This window comes from Schistocerca serialis, chromosome 6, assembly GCF_023864345.2.
Source record: "Schistocerca serialis cubense isolate TAMUIC-IGC-003099 chromosome 6, iqSchSeri2.2, whole genome shotgun sequence".
Taxonomy (NCBI): Eukaryota; Metazoa; Arthropoda; class Insecta; order Orthoptera; family Acrididae; genus Schistocerca; species Schistocerca serialis.
This window is the reverse complement of record NC_064643.1, coordinates 290677359-290695028: the sequence shown is the minus strand read 5'-3', so window position 1 is coordinate 290695028 and position 17670 is coordinate 290677359. Positions and strand designations below refer to the sequence as shown.

General features: G+C 37.7%; 1 protein-coding gene across 1 annotated transcript in view; it reads left to right on the top strand.

Moving 5' to 3' along the window:
- The window catches only part of LOC126484272 (collagen alpha-5(IV) chain-like), a 609631-nt gene that overhangs the window by 567735 nt on the left and 24226 nt on the right, over window positions 1-17670 (top strand). Inside the window, exons 31-33 of the mRNA XM_050107696.1 lie at window positions 5743-5928; window positions 12956-13133; window positions 16696-16810. Of these exons, the coding sequence (XP_049963653.1) occupies window positions 5743-5928; window positions 12956-13133; window positions 16696-16810 (479 nt within the window). The remainder of the gene's footprint in view (window positions 1-5742; window positions 5929-12955; window positions 13134-16695; window positions 16811-17670) is intronic.

Sequence of the window (17670 nt, the reverse complement as noted above, 5' to 3'; positions counted from 1 at the left end):
TTGAATATTACAGGATTGTTTTTGGTACTAATCTGCATTAACCTACATTTTTCCACATTTAGAGCAAGCTGCCATTCAGCATACCAAATAGAAAACTTGTCTATGTCATCCTGTATCCTCCTAGAGTCAATCAGCAACACACTTTCCTGCACACTACAATGTAATCAGCAAATAGTCACATAGTGTTGCTCACCCTCTCCATCAGATTGTTTAAGTATATAGAGAACAAAAGTGGTTGTATCACACTTCCTTCCAGTACTCCTGATGATACCCTTATCTCTGATGAACACTAGCTGTCCATGATAACATACTTTGTCTTTGACCCACTCACATATATGAGAGTCTACTCCACAAGCTTGTTCTTTCATTAACAGCATGTCTATGTGTATCACTCCGTGCAGGAACCATTCAAACTTAAAAATTAGCTAGTCACAAGTTTGTTGAAACAAGTCATACACTAATGGTGTGTGACTATTCATTTCATAATAGAGAAGAAAAGTAAGTATTTGCCAGTGTATCGCCCTGAAGCATGGGTCCCAATCATTTGAAGTTGCAAGAAGTATCCTCATCCTTTCATCATCTGCACTATGCTGTAAAACAGTTTCCTAAATTTCAGATGTGATCAGAAAGACATCCCCAAAATTCCAGTGAAGAATGTTTACCTATTTCACTAAGAAAAATACAAACTTTGTTCACTGTTTTGTAAGACAGAATTTGGAGGGGCCTTTTGTGACGTAAGCTTAAAAAGAAAGGGATGACCTTCAGCAGATGTGTCTGTTCCAAGTGGCGCAATGGTTAGCACACTGGACTTGCAATCGGGAGGACGATGGTTCAAACCAACATTCTGTCATCCTGATTTAGGTTTTCCGTGATTTCCCTAAATCACTTTGGGCAAATGCTGGGATAGTTCTTTTGAAAAGGCACACCCAATTTCCTTCCCCATATTTCCCTAATCCGATGGGACCAATGACCTCGCTGTTTGGTACCTCCCCCACATTAATGAACCAACTAACTGAGAGTCTGTGCATGACACACTGCCTGAATCAGATACAGAAGAGGATTTTGATGCATATTTAAGAATTCTGTGGATTATATTGTTTGTTTACAGCTTTATTGTTGAGTCAGTCTTTGGTTTTTAGTTATTCTTGTTTATTTTGAAGCTATAAAAATGTAACTGACATCTGATATATATCTGATTTAGGTTTAGTATGCATGCAAAAATTGAGTTAATCTTGGTAGTTCCAGAAAAATGGACGTAAGGTCATCCCCCACAACCACCAAGGGGAGGGAAGTATGATGCATCAATTTGTTATTTCTTTTTTTGCATACCGTATATATACCTTGCATCATCAGTGCTATAGAAACAGAGTAAGAGAAGAAATTAGAATTGTCTGAAGAAATGAACAATTTGGTGTATATGATCAGCATTAATCTTTGCTTAGAATGGAGAACATGGCCCCTACTTTTTTCTCTACTTCAAAGTCTGTTTTGAAAAGAATGATGAGATGGCTCCTATAGAATGGGTAAGAATAAAATGACGGTGACAGTGAAGAGAGTTCAAGAACTTAGAAAAATTAATTTGGAACACTTATGCATTGTATAATCATGGAAATGATTCACGAAAGTAAAGGCTTATAACTGTATCTCCAGGAGATAGGCTTTCCCCATTTTCTTAGGACAGATAATAAGAAATATGCTGAAGTTCATTGAATTATGTAAGTCAAGATGTACCATCATTTACTTACAGTGACCCAGTTTTCTGTAAAGTCAGCATTACTTGGGGAGAGATGCTTCATTTCACTTGACTAATGGTAGTGGGCACATGAAAACTGAAAAGTGAGACACTGTGTCAGAAATGAATTTTGTTAAGCATGCAACAGTTTGAGCCTCATCTTCTGTGCTTACTAACACACATCCACAGTCACAGTGCAGTTGATAGGAAGAGGACACTTTCTATCATCATTTGTTGTCCTGTTAAAGGTACAGGTGTGTCAGCTGGTGTCAGTAAAGCTATTTGTTCAAAAATTAGATCAGTTTTGATTGGAGTGTCTTTACTGCAACGTCTATTTTACGAATAGATTTGGTTATATGAAATGTAAAACCACTGTTCTGTAGTCTAAACTTCATGTTAAGAAATTAAGTATCTTATCTGTATGGAGCCAGCTATGGTAGGGACATTTTTTGGAGCCAACAGATAGAACATTCTGTTTGAGGTGTCCAACTAGTGGTATGGAACAAGTTCTCCCTCTCATTTTTTTGCAAGTACTTATACAAGGTATTTAAAAATGCCCCATATACTTACAGGAGATAGTACTGTCCAAAATTACAAAATAAATCTTATAAACATATGCCTGGTAATGAACACTTATTGAGATTTGGGCCATTCTGATGTATGGTAGCTGTCTATCAGCTCACACTACAGAAGGTGCTCAATGTAGCTCTTTCAGTCCTCCTCCTCAAAGAATCACAAAGCTGTGTGAATAGACATGGTTGGCCTTGGATTTGGTCAGGTGCATGGATCACACTCCTGTAATGTACTGCTGACAGATGTGGAATCTGCAAGTGCATTTAACTGTCCTCAAAGGGAGAAATCTAAGGGATTGCAGTCTGTCATGTGGGAAGGCCATGTTGCTAAGCCTCCTCAACCAACCCATCACTCATAAAAAGTTTTTGTTAGGCACTGTCATACAAAGTTCAGATAGTTGGGTAGTGTCCCTTTTTGTGTAAATCACATCTGGTGTCTTTGTGGGAGGGTAATGAACACCAATATTGTAAGTTTTTATAAGTAGTTTGACGATAAACAACACCTGTTAATTTTTCCAGTAAAGTGAACTGAGTCCTTCACCTACAGTTCCTCCTCACATATTGATGCTAAGGTGAACCTGATATCTGCTTGAGGATTTGCATGAAACTACATTATCACAATCTTTGTGAACCATGCCTCATCCACAAATAAAATGAAAGCTGTAAATTGCATATCTTATATGATTCTTCTTTGAATCACTTGGCAGAATTGTAACCTAATGTGATGGTCTTGTGACCTGAGAATTTGCACAGCAGGTAAGTGTTATGGATTAACAGTCACACCTCCATATTTGGTGAGCAGGCTATGTGATGTCTACTGTGTCCCCATTGTTGTTGTTGTTGTTGTGGTCTTCAGTCCTGAGACTGGTTTGAATACAGCTCTCCATGCTACTCTATCCTGTGCAAGCTTCTTCATCTCCCAGTACCTACTGCAACCTACGTCCTTCTGAATCTCCTTAGTGTATTCATCTCTTGGTCTCCCCCTACGATTTTTACCCTCCACGCTGGCCTCCAATACTAAATTGGTGATCCCTTGATGCCTCAGAACATGTCCTACCAACCGATCCCTTCTTCTAGTCAAGTTGTGCCACAAACTTCTCTTCTCCCCAATCCTATTCAATACTTCTTCATTAGTTATGTGATCTACCCATCTAATCTTCAGCATTCTTCTGTAGCACCACATTTCGAAAGCTTCTATTCTCTTCTTGTCCAAACTATTTACCGTCCATGTTTCACTTCCATACATGGCTACACTCCATACAAATACCTTCAGAAATGACTTCCTGATACTTAACTCTATACTCGATGTTAACAAATTTTTCCATATTGAAAATGACCTGCTGTCTGCAAGTTGCTGGAAAAACCTGTTGGAAATTTTTTCAGATTTTTTGAGGATGTTGATGGTATACATAACAGAACAGGCTTTATGTCTTATACATAATACTGATATGTTTAGGTCTATACATAATTACAAACATTAACTGCACACTCTAAGTTTTAACATGTGTTTCATATATTTTATTACATGCTCAATCACACTATCTACACTTAATATACACCATTACAAGCATTTATACTGCATTACCTACACAACTACAAATATTTATTACCTGTCTGTCGATTAACTCTATTGGCAGAATTACATGTCTACCATTTCTCACGAGGACTAATAGGCCTCTGTTTCACTGTTTGCATTGTTCATAATCCATGCAATACTAATCTTGCTTTGATGCCAGCACAGTTTCAAAACAATATGTACAGGATGGCTGACGTAGGAGGTAATTGAGCAATGAATGTCAACAGGAAGACATCCTATATTACTGAGTACTAGCTGTTCTTAATACAAGAGGACCGATCTGTATCCAAGAAGTATTTGTTCCCAGACATATGTTTTGGGACTTTTTCCTAGCTTCCTTTCCCCATAAAGGAGATTCTTTCTGGCAGGCTAGAAAATGCTGTGAATGTTTTTAATGAAAATGGAAACATTGGGCATAAATAAAATCTATTATTTGTCCATAACCTCACTGTGTTGTTATGCTTGACAAAATCAAGATAGTTCAATATACACTAGTGTATGATTCCATAAGGATAACTCGTCTACCATTGTGATGTACTGTGTAGGAAAAAAGGAGTTAATCCACATGACAAAAGCCAGGAAAGCTAAGGATTGCATCTTTCGACTCTGTTGTAGGAACTGAAGCTTTACAGAAGAAAAAAAAAATTGTAAATAGTTCCAGGATATGTTGTTGTTTTTCAAGTTTGAATTGGCATCACACAGTTCACAGTTTAGGCTAAAAAATAAACTTATTGGCATCCTCCAAAAGCTGTCTTACATGAAACAAGTGGTGTCTTTTCTCACTTTGATGACCCTATTCTTTAATGTCGGGATGTTCCCCAAAAGAATCACTTTAATTCACACCACGAATGCTGAATTTAGTGTTTAAAAATGGCATATCAAAAGTATCATTCACTGAGTAATCATTAACAAAAACTATTCCATTCCACTGTGGCAAGGTGCTACAGCAACCAGTTTTGAATTATTTCAGGATAAAAACAATCTTAGTTACAAAATTATTACAAGATTTTAAACATGGCTGCAGCAGCAACTGTTAAAATTCTTCACAATATCCTGCAACTGTTTTTGGCTGCCATCCTTTATTGTGAACAAAATTATTAAATATCACTGAGACACTTCACCATTTTGGTGCATATCAGATTGTGTTAAAGTAGTTGGGTATGTAACCTGTCCATCATAAAGCCATATAAAATGGAAAATGGATGTAACAGTAAACCAGCCAGTTACTGTTGTGTACAGTTTACATTTTATATGGCTTTGTGATGGACGGGTTACATATCTAGCTACTTTTACATAATCTGATGATTCCGTAAAAGGGTGAAATATGTCATTGATATTAAATAATTTTGCAACCAAAACCGTTTTTGTTCTAAATTAACAAAAACAACCACTAAAGGTAAAACTGGTAAAATGTAGATCAGACAGCTTGTGTGTATGATGACCATATAAGCAGAAAAGGGGAAAATTTGCTTCTCAGTAAGGCCTAAAATTATAATTAATGTGCAAGTTAATGAATGAGTTGAACACAATAAATTTCTTTACTGTAGAACTAAATACTTCGAAAGCAATATTACAAAATTTCATGCACACAAAAGGTTCTAAGAATTACTGTTCACCATGTAATTGTTTAATCATAGCTTTTGTATTGCTGTGAAAATTGAAAGTGAATACAACCTACTGAAAAGCAAATTTGTAACTGTGTTCCTGGAGAAACAATGGATAACCATTCATTTTTTTATTAAAAAAATACATATTTGTGTTAAATAATTTTCTCACATAAGGGTTTACTTATACAATTGCTTATCTGCTGATAACCTCATCTTTGAGTGCCCCTAACATTAATCTAATTGTTTATTTCATAGGATTCAGAGGAATGGTTGGAGATCCAGCACCTCCAGGACCTGAGCCAAAAAGTCGTGGTTTCTTCTTCACACGACATTCACAATCTGTTCAAACACCAGCATGTCCTCGTGGCACTGTTAGGATGTGGAGTGGATACTCGCTTCTACATTTCCTTGGTAATGCAAAGGCACATGGACAAGATTTGGGTAAGTAAAAAGAAAGTACATATCAGCTAAACATTGTGGTATAAGTGTATAAGTCAGAGTAACTATTTTTTATGAGAGCATATCCCAGGTGCCTCTACTAACAAGCAGATGTTACAGAATGGCCCCCTTCAATTGTCTTGATTCTTATAGGATTTGACAGTCAGTTAAAAAAAGATTGCTTGAAGGCTGAAAGATTTCCAAAATCTGTTAAGTATAAAGCTTTCTGAGTTTATTAACAGAGTTACTGGTAGCTCAGTGCATAGCGTACAAGTCTTTTAACTGTGAAGTTTCTGGTTTGATTATCTTTAGGAGCAGCAACCTCTTGTTTTGTTACTTTTGTTTGAATTCTTTATTCCTTACCAAATTCAAGCTTCAATTAAGAAATATGGAATAATAATTTTTTGATAAAAATAACACATTATTTACAGTAAATCATAATTTGATAGCAGAATACGAAACATCACATAGAAAATAAAATACTTTTTGATTTCTAGAGACTGAACAGTATTATTGATGTACACTGATAAACCAAAACATCATGACAACTGCCCAACAAAACATTGGATGCCGCATCATGACATGGTAACAAAAGTATGTAGCAGAGCATATTCGAACGGGGGATCACCCTGGCAAAGATATGTACTGTGAATGTGGAAATCCATTGAGATAAGAAACATTGACAAAGGGCAGATTATTATTATTCAGAGCCTGTGAACAAGTATCTTAAAAAGAGGGAAACTGGTCAAATGTTCACATGCTACACCTATGGAAAGAGGTAAAAGGACAGTGAAACTACCCCTAAGTGCTAAATTTTTGGACTTTCGTGATTCTTCGCAATGGGCTTGTCTCCTCTGTTTAGTAGGATAGATGGTAACCCATAGCATCTCTGCCAAATGATCACAATGCTGGTGCACGCACAACTGTTTCGGAGCACACTGTTCATTGTACGTTGTTGAACATGGAGCTTCACAGCAGACACCCCTCCATTTCACACGTTGACCCAACGACATTGTCAATTACAATTGCAGTGCACACAGGACCGTTGGGATTCAGCTGTTGGTCAATGGAAACATGTCAGCCCTTCAGGTGAATCACATTTTTTCTAGGTCAATGGTTGTCTACACAAAAAAATGGTTCAAATAGTTCTGAGCACTATGGGACTTAACATCTGAGGTCATCAGTCCCCTAGAACTTAGAACTAGTTAAACCTAACCAACCTAAGGACATCACACACATCTACACCCGAGGCAGGATTCGAACCTGGGACCATAGCGGTCGTGCGATTCCAGACTGATGCGCCTAGAACCGCTCGGCGACTCTGGCCAATTTGTCTCCACAAATGTTATCATTGAGGTGAATGGCAGCTTGAAACATACAGTGTGCCATAGACGCAGGCTGGTTGGAGCAGTATTACTCTATGGGAGACAGTCTCCTGAGCTTGCATGGGATCTGTGGTAGTAATCAAAGACACTTTCACAGCTGCAAACCACCTGCATCCTTTCATGCTTGATGTCTTCCCAGATGGCAGTGTCGTATTTCAGCTGTATGGTTGCCCATGTCTCAGAGCCAAAACTCTGCTACAGTCACTTGAGGAGCATTATAGTGAACTCATGTTGTCTTGGTGACCAAATTTGCCTGACTTATATTCTACGGAACCCATCTGGGTCACTATCGGGTGCCATCACTGCACACACAAATCAGCAGTCCATTATTTACAAGAATTACATGACCTGTGTGTAGACATCTAATGCCACATACCTCCACAAACCTACTAACAAACCTTCAGATCCCTGATATGCTGAATCAGTGATTTATTTTGTTACAAAGATGGACAAACAAGCTGTTAAGCATATGGTCATAACATTTTGGCTCATCAGTGTGTGTAATGTTTACATTTAACAAAGGATTTTTCAAGTCTCTATCAAATTTTGACTTACGTTATGCAATTCATAATTAAAAATCAAAAGTAGTTATTCTTATAAAAAATAATAATCATTCAGTATCAATGTAAAAAAAAAAAAGCTTGTGCCTACTGAGAACTGAACTTGTGACTGTGCAGTTAAAAGACTTTTACACTACACATTCAGCTGCAAGCACCCTGTTTATAAGATGGAAATGTTTTATACTTGGCAGTGTTTGGAGAGCTTCTAATCTCCAAAGGCAGCTTTTTCAAATTTTTGAAATCGTGCCATACTGCTTTAGGAATTTGATGTCTGCACAATGATTTTAGAATCCTTTGAGAATGAAGAATCTTGCGGTGAAGTCAGTCCTTAAGGACCCACTGTAAGAGTCAGTAAGTGCGTTTTCTGTGATGCTTCAGCAGAGATTTACAATTTTGTTTTTTTCATTGTGTTGACAGAGTCAGCAAAAACAAATACTACTCAATACGTGTTTCATACAATGCCCAGTGCCAGTGGAAAACATCCATTTATTTTTTTGACACCAGTACTATATTTTTTGAAGTGAAATTGTATGTGCTATTCATTAGAGCAGTAACGTACCAATTTACTCTGGCATGATATTTGATTTAATCACCTAAGCAGATTCAGAAGGATGTAGGTTGCAGTAGGTACTGGGAGATGATGAAGCTCGCACAGGATAGAGTAGCATGGAGAGCTGCATCAAACTAGTCTCAGGACTGAAGACCACAACAACAAACAACATGCATTAACAGAGAAAGCAAAACATTAAGAATAACTGTCACTCCATCAGCAACTGAAAAGTGCTGCTGATGTCAATAGCAGACTGACAGCAAGGTGCATGCTGAGACTCACGTGACAGGGGAGGCCAGACACTGAAGTTCATTGATACATTCACACATCATGTTCCCTAAATGAAGGAGAATCTTCCATGGTATGCAGCGAGTCAAGCAATAAATTATGGGAATTACGATTAAATTACTTTTATGAGGTGGTATCCAAAAGTTCTCGAAATAAATTAATTAAAATGATCATGTTTTTCTTATATTTTATTCTGCACCATCCCCTTCAAAGTAGTATCCTCAGGGTGAATACATTGATATGGACATTTCTGCCACTGTGGAAATGCATCCTGGAAGCCAGCTTTCTCAAGGTATTTAGTAACCTCTGGGATTCTGGTTGTATCTCCTCATCCTTCAACTTGATTTTCATCTTGACTAAGAGGAAGTCACATGAAGTTAAGTCTGGTGAGAAGGGTGGGTGGGCAACAATTGTCACCTTCTTTTTAGTCCATTATTCCAGATTAATGTAGGGTGTATGCAGTCATGTGTTGTCATGTTGGAGAATCCAGTCACTTGTACACCACTTCTATGGACACTTTGTTGTTATGTAAGCCGTTTCTGGGGACATTTTGTCCTCATGTTTTCCCTCAAATGTTTTAGAGCATCATGATAATACTCTTTATCGACCAGGTGACCACAAGAGATAAATCTTTGCGAAAACCAGTTGTTTAAGTTTCACACAGTCTTGTACATAATGTTGCTTCTGCTTGTCTTGAAGCACTTGTGGGAACAATGTGGCCACAGTCCTATTTGTGTTCAATTCTTCTGACAGAATACACTCAAATGTAACATAACATACTTCCAAGGTATTGCAGAGATCTTGGTTGGCCTATCTAAAATCTTGCAGAAGCAGATTACTCAGTTTCTGAACATCATCTAGTGTGGTCCTAGTTGGCCACTGCCAACAGTTGCAATTATCAGTTGATGTTTGCCTGTTTTTGAAATACATTTTCTGGTTGTATGTCCATATCTAACTTAAAGCCTGCTTCAGCTTTTGGTATATTTATGAAGTGGTTTTCCCGAGTTTAAAACAAAACTTTATACAAGCCCACAGCTATTTCAGATCATCCATCACAAACTACTACCTCCATGGAAACATGACAATGAAAATATTCTCACCAACAACTAGCCCAACCACTCAGCTTACAGTCATTTGGGACATGGATTCAAGAAGCATGTGTGAGGAGAACCTTACCAGTATTCCAGAGTGCTTGTAACCATTTGTGTACAAAATTCAAATTTTAGTAACTTTTGGAAACCACCTCAAAAATATTTATGTTACATATATTAAGAGAAAAACCAGCTGCTTTGAAGAGAAATGGGTGGAAAGGAGGGGGGAGGGGGTAGGGAAGTGGGGAATCACTGTTCTTCTTCTTCTACTACTCAGGTGTTGTCTTTATCTAACACTTCAAACAAGGCATTTACGAGGGCGGTTCAGAAAGTAACCTCCGATTGGTCACAGTGCGGGTTGTGGGGGGAGTAGCGACGCCATCTGTGCGTTCACGCACTCAACAGGTCAGTCGGCATCAAGCCGTGGTCGAGTGAACGTCGTACCTGCGCTAGTTTAGTTTTTGTGGCAGTTTGAAATGTGTGCTGCAATAGAAAACCCCGCCAAATGTGAAGTGCGTGCTGTCATAAGGTTTTTTTACAGCCAAAGGATATTCTGCAGCAGCTATTCATCGTGAGCTTTGTGCCTTGTACGGACCAAGAGTTATGAGTGAAGGAGTTGTCCGTGAATGGGTACGTTTATTTAAAAGTGGACGAGAAAACGTTCATGATGAAGAGAAGAGTGGCAGACCGTCATTGGTGACTGACGAACTCGTTCAGACAGTTGATGCAAAAGTTCGTGAAAATCGACGTTTCTCAATGTCGGAGTTGTCTACTGGTTTTCCACAGATTTCTAAGACTCTCTTGTACGAGATAGTGACATCAAGATTTGGTTACCGTAAGTTCTGTGCACGATGGGTGCCCAAAATTCTTACCGACCACCACAAAACTCAAAGAATGGCCTCTGCATTAGACTTTCTGTCACGTTATGAGGACGAAGGAGAACCATTGTTAAACAGAATCGTGACCGGTGACGAAACCTGGATTAAGTACGTGAACCCTGAGACAAAAGAACAATCAAAGATGTGGGCACATTCAAATTCGCCTACCAAACCAAGAAAAGCCTCGCAAGATTTTTCTGCCAGAAAACTGATGGCAACGGTGTTTTGGGATGCCAAAGGGGTGTTGTTGGTTGAATTCATGGAACGTGGTACGACCATTAATCAAGACGTGTACTGTGAAACAATAAAAAAGTTACGACGGGCTATACAGAACAAACGCCGTGGTATGCTGACTTCCGGTATCGTTTTTTTGCACGATAACGCCCGTCCTCACTCTGCTCGCAGAACAACGGCCCTTCTTGAGTCCTTCAAGTGGGACGTTATCAACCATCCACCTTACAGCCCAGACCTGGCGCCAAGTGGTTATCACCTCTTCATGCATTTGAAGAAATGGCTCGGGTCACAGCGGTTTGATGACGACGAAGAGCTCAAAGATGCGGTCACAGGCTGGCTCCAGGCACAAGCGGGTGATTTTTATGCAGAAGGAATTTCAAAGCTTGTGAAGAGATACGATAAGTGCCTCAATCGCTATGGAGACTATGTAGAAAAATAGTGCAAAGATGTAGTTGTAAGATGTATATATTAAAATATTTTTATTTAACTTGGTGTATTTTTTTAAATCAACCGGAGGTTACTTTCTGAACGGCCCTCGTATATAACTTTGCTCAGACCACTATCAGCTGCCTATGTACTAAATGTGGAAAATCTGTTTAATATAAACATTAAGAATTGTGCAAAATTTACAGCCCTGGGCCCAGAAATTCTGATTATTTATAGAAGGATTGGCTGAGGGCATGTTCTTTTGCTTTGTTTTTGAATACGTGAATTTTCAGTTTCCACCTTGCTGTCTGCCAGTAAACTGTTACAGACTTTTTAGACCAAAATATAAAAACTTGTTTGAACTGTTGATAGGGATGCATAGAGTATATGGAAATTATTTTTACTTACAGTATTGTGTTTGTGAGTTCCACAGTTTATCCTAAATTGTTATTAATGAGAAAGACCATTAGGGAATGTATGCATTGGCGTATAGCCTATGAACACAAGCAGGCCAAGCACTGAATCTCAGAATACAATATTTAATCTAGTATATGATATGGAACAGTGCAACATAAGCCCACTCCCCTTGCATCTCAAATATTTAATAACAATTTCTTAAGATTTGGAGATAGTGTAGTCGAAGGACTACTTTCAACCTGAGTCTGTACATCACTATTTTGTTGACTGACATTTGACTTTTATTTAATATGTCTTAGCTAAATACTTGTCAAAGTGACTGTACACTTTTTTCCATTTACAGTGTCCACAGTATATCATGTATGCGTAATACAATAATTTTTTAGTTTCACTGGATGCACTTGGCTCCAACTTCTTGCATTAGGAGACTTTAATGTGTAATACTATTAACATATCAATTATGAATGTGAATTTATATCTGTAACTCAGTCAGAATGGCTGTTCGGGATTATTTAACATATTTTTAACCAGTACTTTGCAAATCAGTGATTGAATCATGTGGCTGACTGTCTATTATTCGCATACTTGTTCTGTATAATGAAATGTTATTTCACACAGCTCTAACTCCTTGTGGCATTTCCTCAAGAGACTTAATGAAGAATTTCTATTTCCTTCTTTGACTTTTACTACATATATGCATAGCAGCACAAATAAAAGTTGTTGAGATTATTAGTGCCATAGACAATTGCTAAAATATGACTGAAATTCCTGTGCAGCTCCTGTGTTGCAACATGATTATGTACTACGGTTGACAAATTGGATGTATCATCATAGGGATTTTGATTCATTTACCGCTGATGAAAAAATCGCATTGCCATGTCTTACACTCATCGCATGTGATGTGCAAGTTTATATGATGCAGCTAAATAACCTTGTAAACATTATTTTTACTCAACTGAAAAGGCCTCTTCCTTGTCAAGATATATCGACACATATCACAATGAGAAACTTCAGATGAATAAATTGCCATGCATTTGATATTTCCACTACGTGACCTGATGCTCACTTGGTGATTATTATCATAAGATATCTTAACACATAATTATTGATTTACTATTATGATGTAGTAAATGAGGATAATGGTTGATGGTGTCATTTTCTTACACATACATGACCAATCTGTGCTCTAAAATAATTTCAGGTGCTCCTGGAAGTTGCCTTGTAAAGTTCTCCACCATGCCATTTGTGTTTTGCAATCTGAATAATGTCTGTGACTATGCCAGTAGGAGCGACTACAGTTATTGGCTTAGCACTACAGAGCCAATGACTGCAATGATGACTCCCATACCACCAAGAGACTTACCAAACTATATATCCAGGTATGACTTCTATATGGGCTTCAGTTTGACATATAAGCTATGTATGGTTTATTTTTATAACACTCACATAAAATATGATTTATTATACTCCCTTCTTATGTATATGAAAATGATGTATTGGGCCATTTTCCGTGCATTACTTTTCATATTAAGGTGAGGCTCTAAAGCATGGTGGGTGCTGTTTGGACCATCCTGTATACATGCTCACAACATAGGTTATATTGCAGGGAGGGTTCTCACCTGTGCAATTCAGAAAAGCTGGTTGTGATAGGAAGAATCCAGATGGCACAGGCTGTGAAAAAGTCATGAAGTGAAGAACATTACATTGGGCAGCGTGCTCAACAACTGGGTGGTCCAGCTGTTTCTTGTCCACATTTTGTCAGTAACCATTCAAGCAGATGGACAGCTTGTTGGCTGTCATGCCCACCTAGAGTGTAGCACAGTGGTTGCAGCTTAGTTTGTAGATCACATGACTGCTTTCTCATGTAGTCCTGCATTTGATGGGATAGGTGATGCTTGTGACTGGACTATAGTAGTTGGTGGTGGGAGGATATATGATATATTATAAATGAGACAGGTATTGCATCTAGGCCTATTACTGTGATTTGAGCCATGAAGCAAGAGGTTGGGAGTAGGGCTGGAGCAGAGATGGATGAGGATCTTGTGTAGGTTTGGTGGGCGCAGAATACCACTGTGGGAGGAATAGTGGGGTAGGACATTCCTCGTTTCAGGACATGATGAGAGGTAGTTTCTTGGGTAATATGCACATCTTTCAAAACAGGAGGTTCCCTTCCATCACTACAATTTGCCCTCACTCATATCTAGGGTGAGTTTTGATTTGAAACGCTTCTGTATCTGCCATAATTACTAGATTTAGCAACCAATAATTGCATTTTGTCTACACACACAAAAAAATTATTGGGAAAGCAGGTAATGAGATTGTTACTGAGACAAATGGTTATTTAACTCAAATGATCACACCTTGTTTTACTATGAGTATAAGTATAGTAAAACATTCTCTTTTAAATCTTTCTTTGTCATCCTCCATATGTTACTATAGATCGTGTAGTATTGTTGTGCATTATAATTAGTTTCTGAATCTGATTCTTTGCTTTCTGAAGACACTTTGATGAATCTGGTACTTTGCTTTCTGAGGACACTTTGATGGCTATAGAGAATTAATATTTCCTTTTTCCCACTAAGAAACTGAATTTTTGAAAAATTATCTCGAATAGCAATAGTTTATCATCTGTACTTGTAGTCATGTTTTAATGCTAATGAAATGTGTTAAACTATTTTCAAATGATAACTGCTTTAACTAACAAACAATTTTTGCAAGTACTGTATTTCCAGGGGCAGATGTGGACAATGGACATAATTTATTGGTTATGAACTACACATTAAAACTGAAATAATTGCAGAAATGTAGGAAATTAAGGAGATGAAACCTGGATTAGTTGAAAGAACTAGAAGTTGTTGCAAGTTTCAAAGAGAGTAAACAGAAACTGATGTGATGAGCTCAAGGCAGCAGAGGATCAGATAGGCAAATAGACAACATCCAGTAGACCTCATTGGGTAGCACAAAAGATACTGAATCAAACTGATGAAAGGAGAAAATATAAAAATTTAGCAAATGAATGTCTAAAAAATGATATTGACAGGAAGTGGAAATTGGCAAAGCAGGAATGGTTAGATGAGAAATACCAAGCTGTAGAAGCTTGCATGACTATGGGCACAATAGATGTAGCATATAGGAGAATCAAAGAGATCTTTGCAGAGAAGGAAAGTGCCTGTATTAATATTAAGAGCCCTTACTTACATTGTAAAGAAGGATGAAAGGTGGAAGGAATACATATGACTGTCTATTCGAGGGAAACATGCTTGAAGATAATATTATAGAAAGAGAGAAGTAAGTAAATGCAGATGCGATGAGAGGTATGATACTGCACAATTTGACAGAGTTCTGAAAGATTTAAGGCAAAATGAGTCTTCTAAGCTAGATGACAGTCCCTCAGAATGATTCAGAACCAACTATGATAAACTACTCTGCCTTGTATGTAAGATATATCAGACAGGAAAATACCCTCAGACTACAAGAAGGATGCAAAATTCCATTTGCAAAGAAGACATGTGCTGAAAGGAAGACTGGAAAAATTGGTAGAAGCTAACCTTGGGGAAGATCAGTTTGAATTCCAGAGAAATGTAGGATCACAAGAGGCATATCCACCCTACAATTTAAGTCAGAAGATAGGTTGATGAAAGGCAAACCTACATTTATATCATTTGTAGATTTAGTAAAACTTTTGACACTGTTGACTGGAATGCCCTCTTAGAAAATCTGAAGGTATCTGGGGTAAAATATAGAGAGCAAAACATTATCCACAACTTGTAAAGAAACCAGGCCACAGTTAGAAGAGTCAAAGGACATGAAAGTGAAGAAGCTGTTAAGAAAGAAGTAAGACAGAGTTGTAACCTCTCCTCAGTATTATTGAATTATACATTGAGCAATCAGGGCTGGAACAGAATGGACAGTGACTTGAAGAAGGCTTATAAGATAATTAGATAATTATCAATGAAAGTAAAACAATGGTAATGTTGTATTTGAATTAAATCAGGTTATACTGATAGAATTGAATTAGGAAATGAGATACTAAAAGTATAAGATGAATTTTGTTATTTTGGGCACAAAATAATGGACATAGCACAGAGGATATAAAATGCAGACTGGCAATAAGAATACAAGTGTTTCTGAAAAGAGAAATTTGTTAACATCTAATATAAATTTAAGTGTCTTATTCTGAAGATATTTGTATGGAGTATGGTCTGTACCTAAGTGAAATGTGGAATATAAGCAGTTCACACAAGAAGATAACTTTTGAAAATTAAATTGGTAAATGAGGTGGTACTGAACTGAAATGCAGAAAAAAGAAATTTGTGGCACAACTTGACTAAAAGAAGGGACTAGCTGACAGAACACATCTTGAGGTGCCAAAGAATCCTGTTTGGTAGTGGAAGAAAAGATGGGGGGGGGGGGGGGGGGAGGTTAAAAATTGTAGATGGAGGCATAGGCTTGGATACAGTAAGCTGGTTCAAATGGATGTAGGTTTCAGTAGTTACGCAGAAGTGAAAAAGGTCGCACAGAACTGACTAGCTTTGAGAGCTGCATCAAATCAGTCTTTGGACTAACAATAACAATATTATAATAACATTGTTGATTATTATTATTGCTTCATTTACAGGATAACTGAAATTTAATATCTATTGCCCCAATAATAATTTTAACTTTCTTACAGACCATTTGTATCAGGAAGAATGATAGCACAGCAATCGACTACAGTGTAATAAAAATTAGTTTATATAAGTTGTTTTATGCAGATTGTAATAATGTGCTATTTTCCTAGTACTGATGCAGCTTGCCACAGATGAATCATGTACATCTGGGTTGAACTTATTTTGTATTTGCATTGCTAAATAGATGCCCCATGTGCTGTTTTAAATAAAAGTAACCTATCAGTACAATTAGAATGCAGTGTTTTACAGTTATGTCCAATTAATTTTATAGGTGTACAGTTTGTGAGGCGCCTACACGTGTCATAGCAGTCCACAGTCAGTCCATAAATTATCCATCGTGCCCTAATGGTTGGGAAATTCTGTGGACAGGCTACAGTTTTATCATGGTAAATACTGGTGCTGTTAAGTTTAGTGCTATTTCATTAACTTTTGCATAATTATTTAAGTCTGAGATAATAGCATTTTTTATTAATTAAATGGAAATTTGGCAAGTAGCCAAACAGCCAGTTCACATATATTGTTTGCACATACATTATAATGCATAATCCTACAAAACTTACTATAAATTTACAAAGATGATAGTAGATAACCATTAAATAGTTATTCAACTCTACTGATAGATATAGCAGCATATGACACACAAAACATAACATTGAGGTCTTCAACAACTTTAGAATGAATTTTTAACTACTGGTTGACAGGAGAGCTTTTGTGAAGTTTGGAAGGTAGGAGACGAGATACTCGCAGAATTAAAGATGTGAGAACGAGGGGGAGGGGGGGAGGGCGGGGGGGGGGGGGGGGGGGCGGGCGGCGGCATGAGTAGCTCAGTTGGTAGAGCACTTCCCCTCGAAAGGCAAAGGTCCCGAGTTTGAGTCTCGGTCCAGCACACAATTTTAATCTGCCAGCAGGAAGTTTCAACAACTTTGTTATAATACTATAGTGCACATTGCACTTTCCTCCTTTTTAATTCTTCCATTTCTAACAGCACCTTAAAGTGTGTCAGCAGTTAGCAATTTGTTTTGACAATCTTTAACAGTGAGGCAGATATGTGGTTAGGTAGCCAGGGGCCACTTGATCCACATGCTCCACCTCTTGACAATCACTGGTTGTTGACATGATAATGTAATTTATGAATATATGCTTTTTGACTTTTGCTTTGGTTAAGTCTTAGTTAAGCCAAATTGTTTCAGTTTTTTTTATCTGCCATACCACATCTGACTCCAGATGCATAGTGCAATAGCGGCAT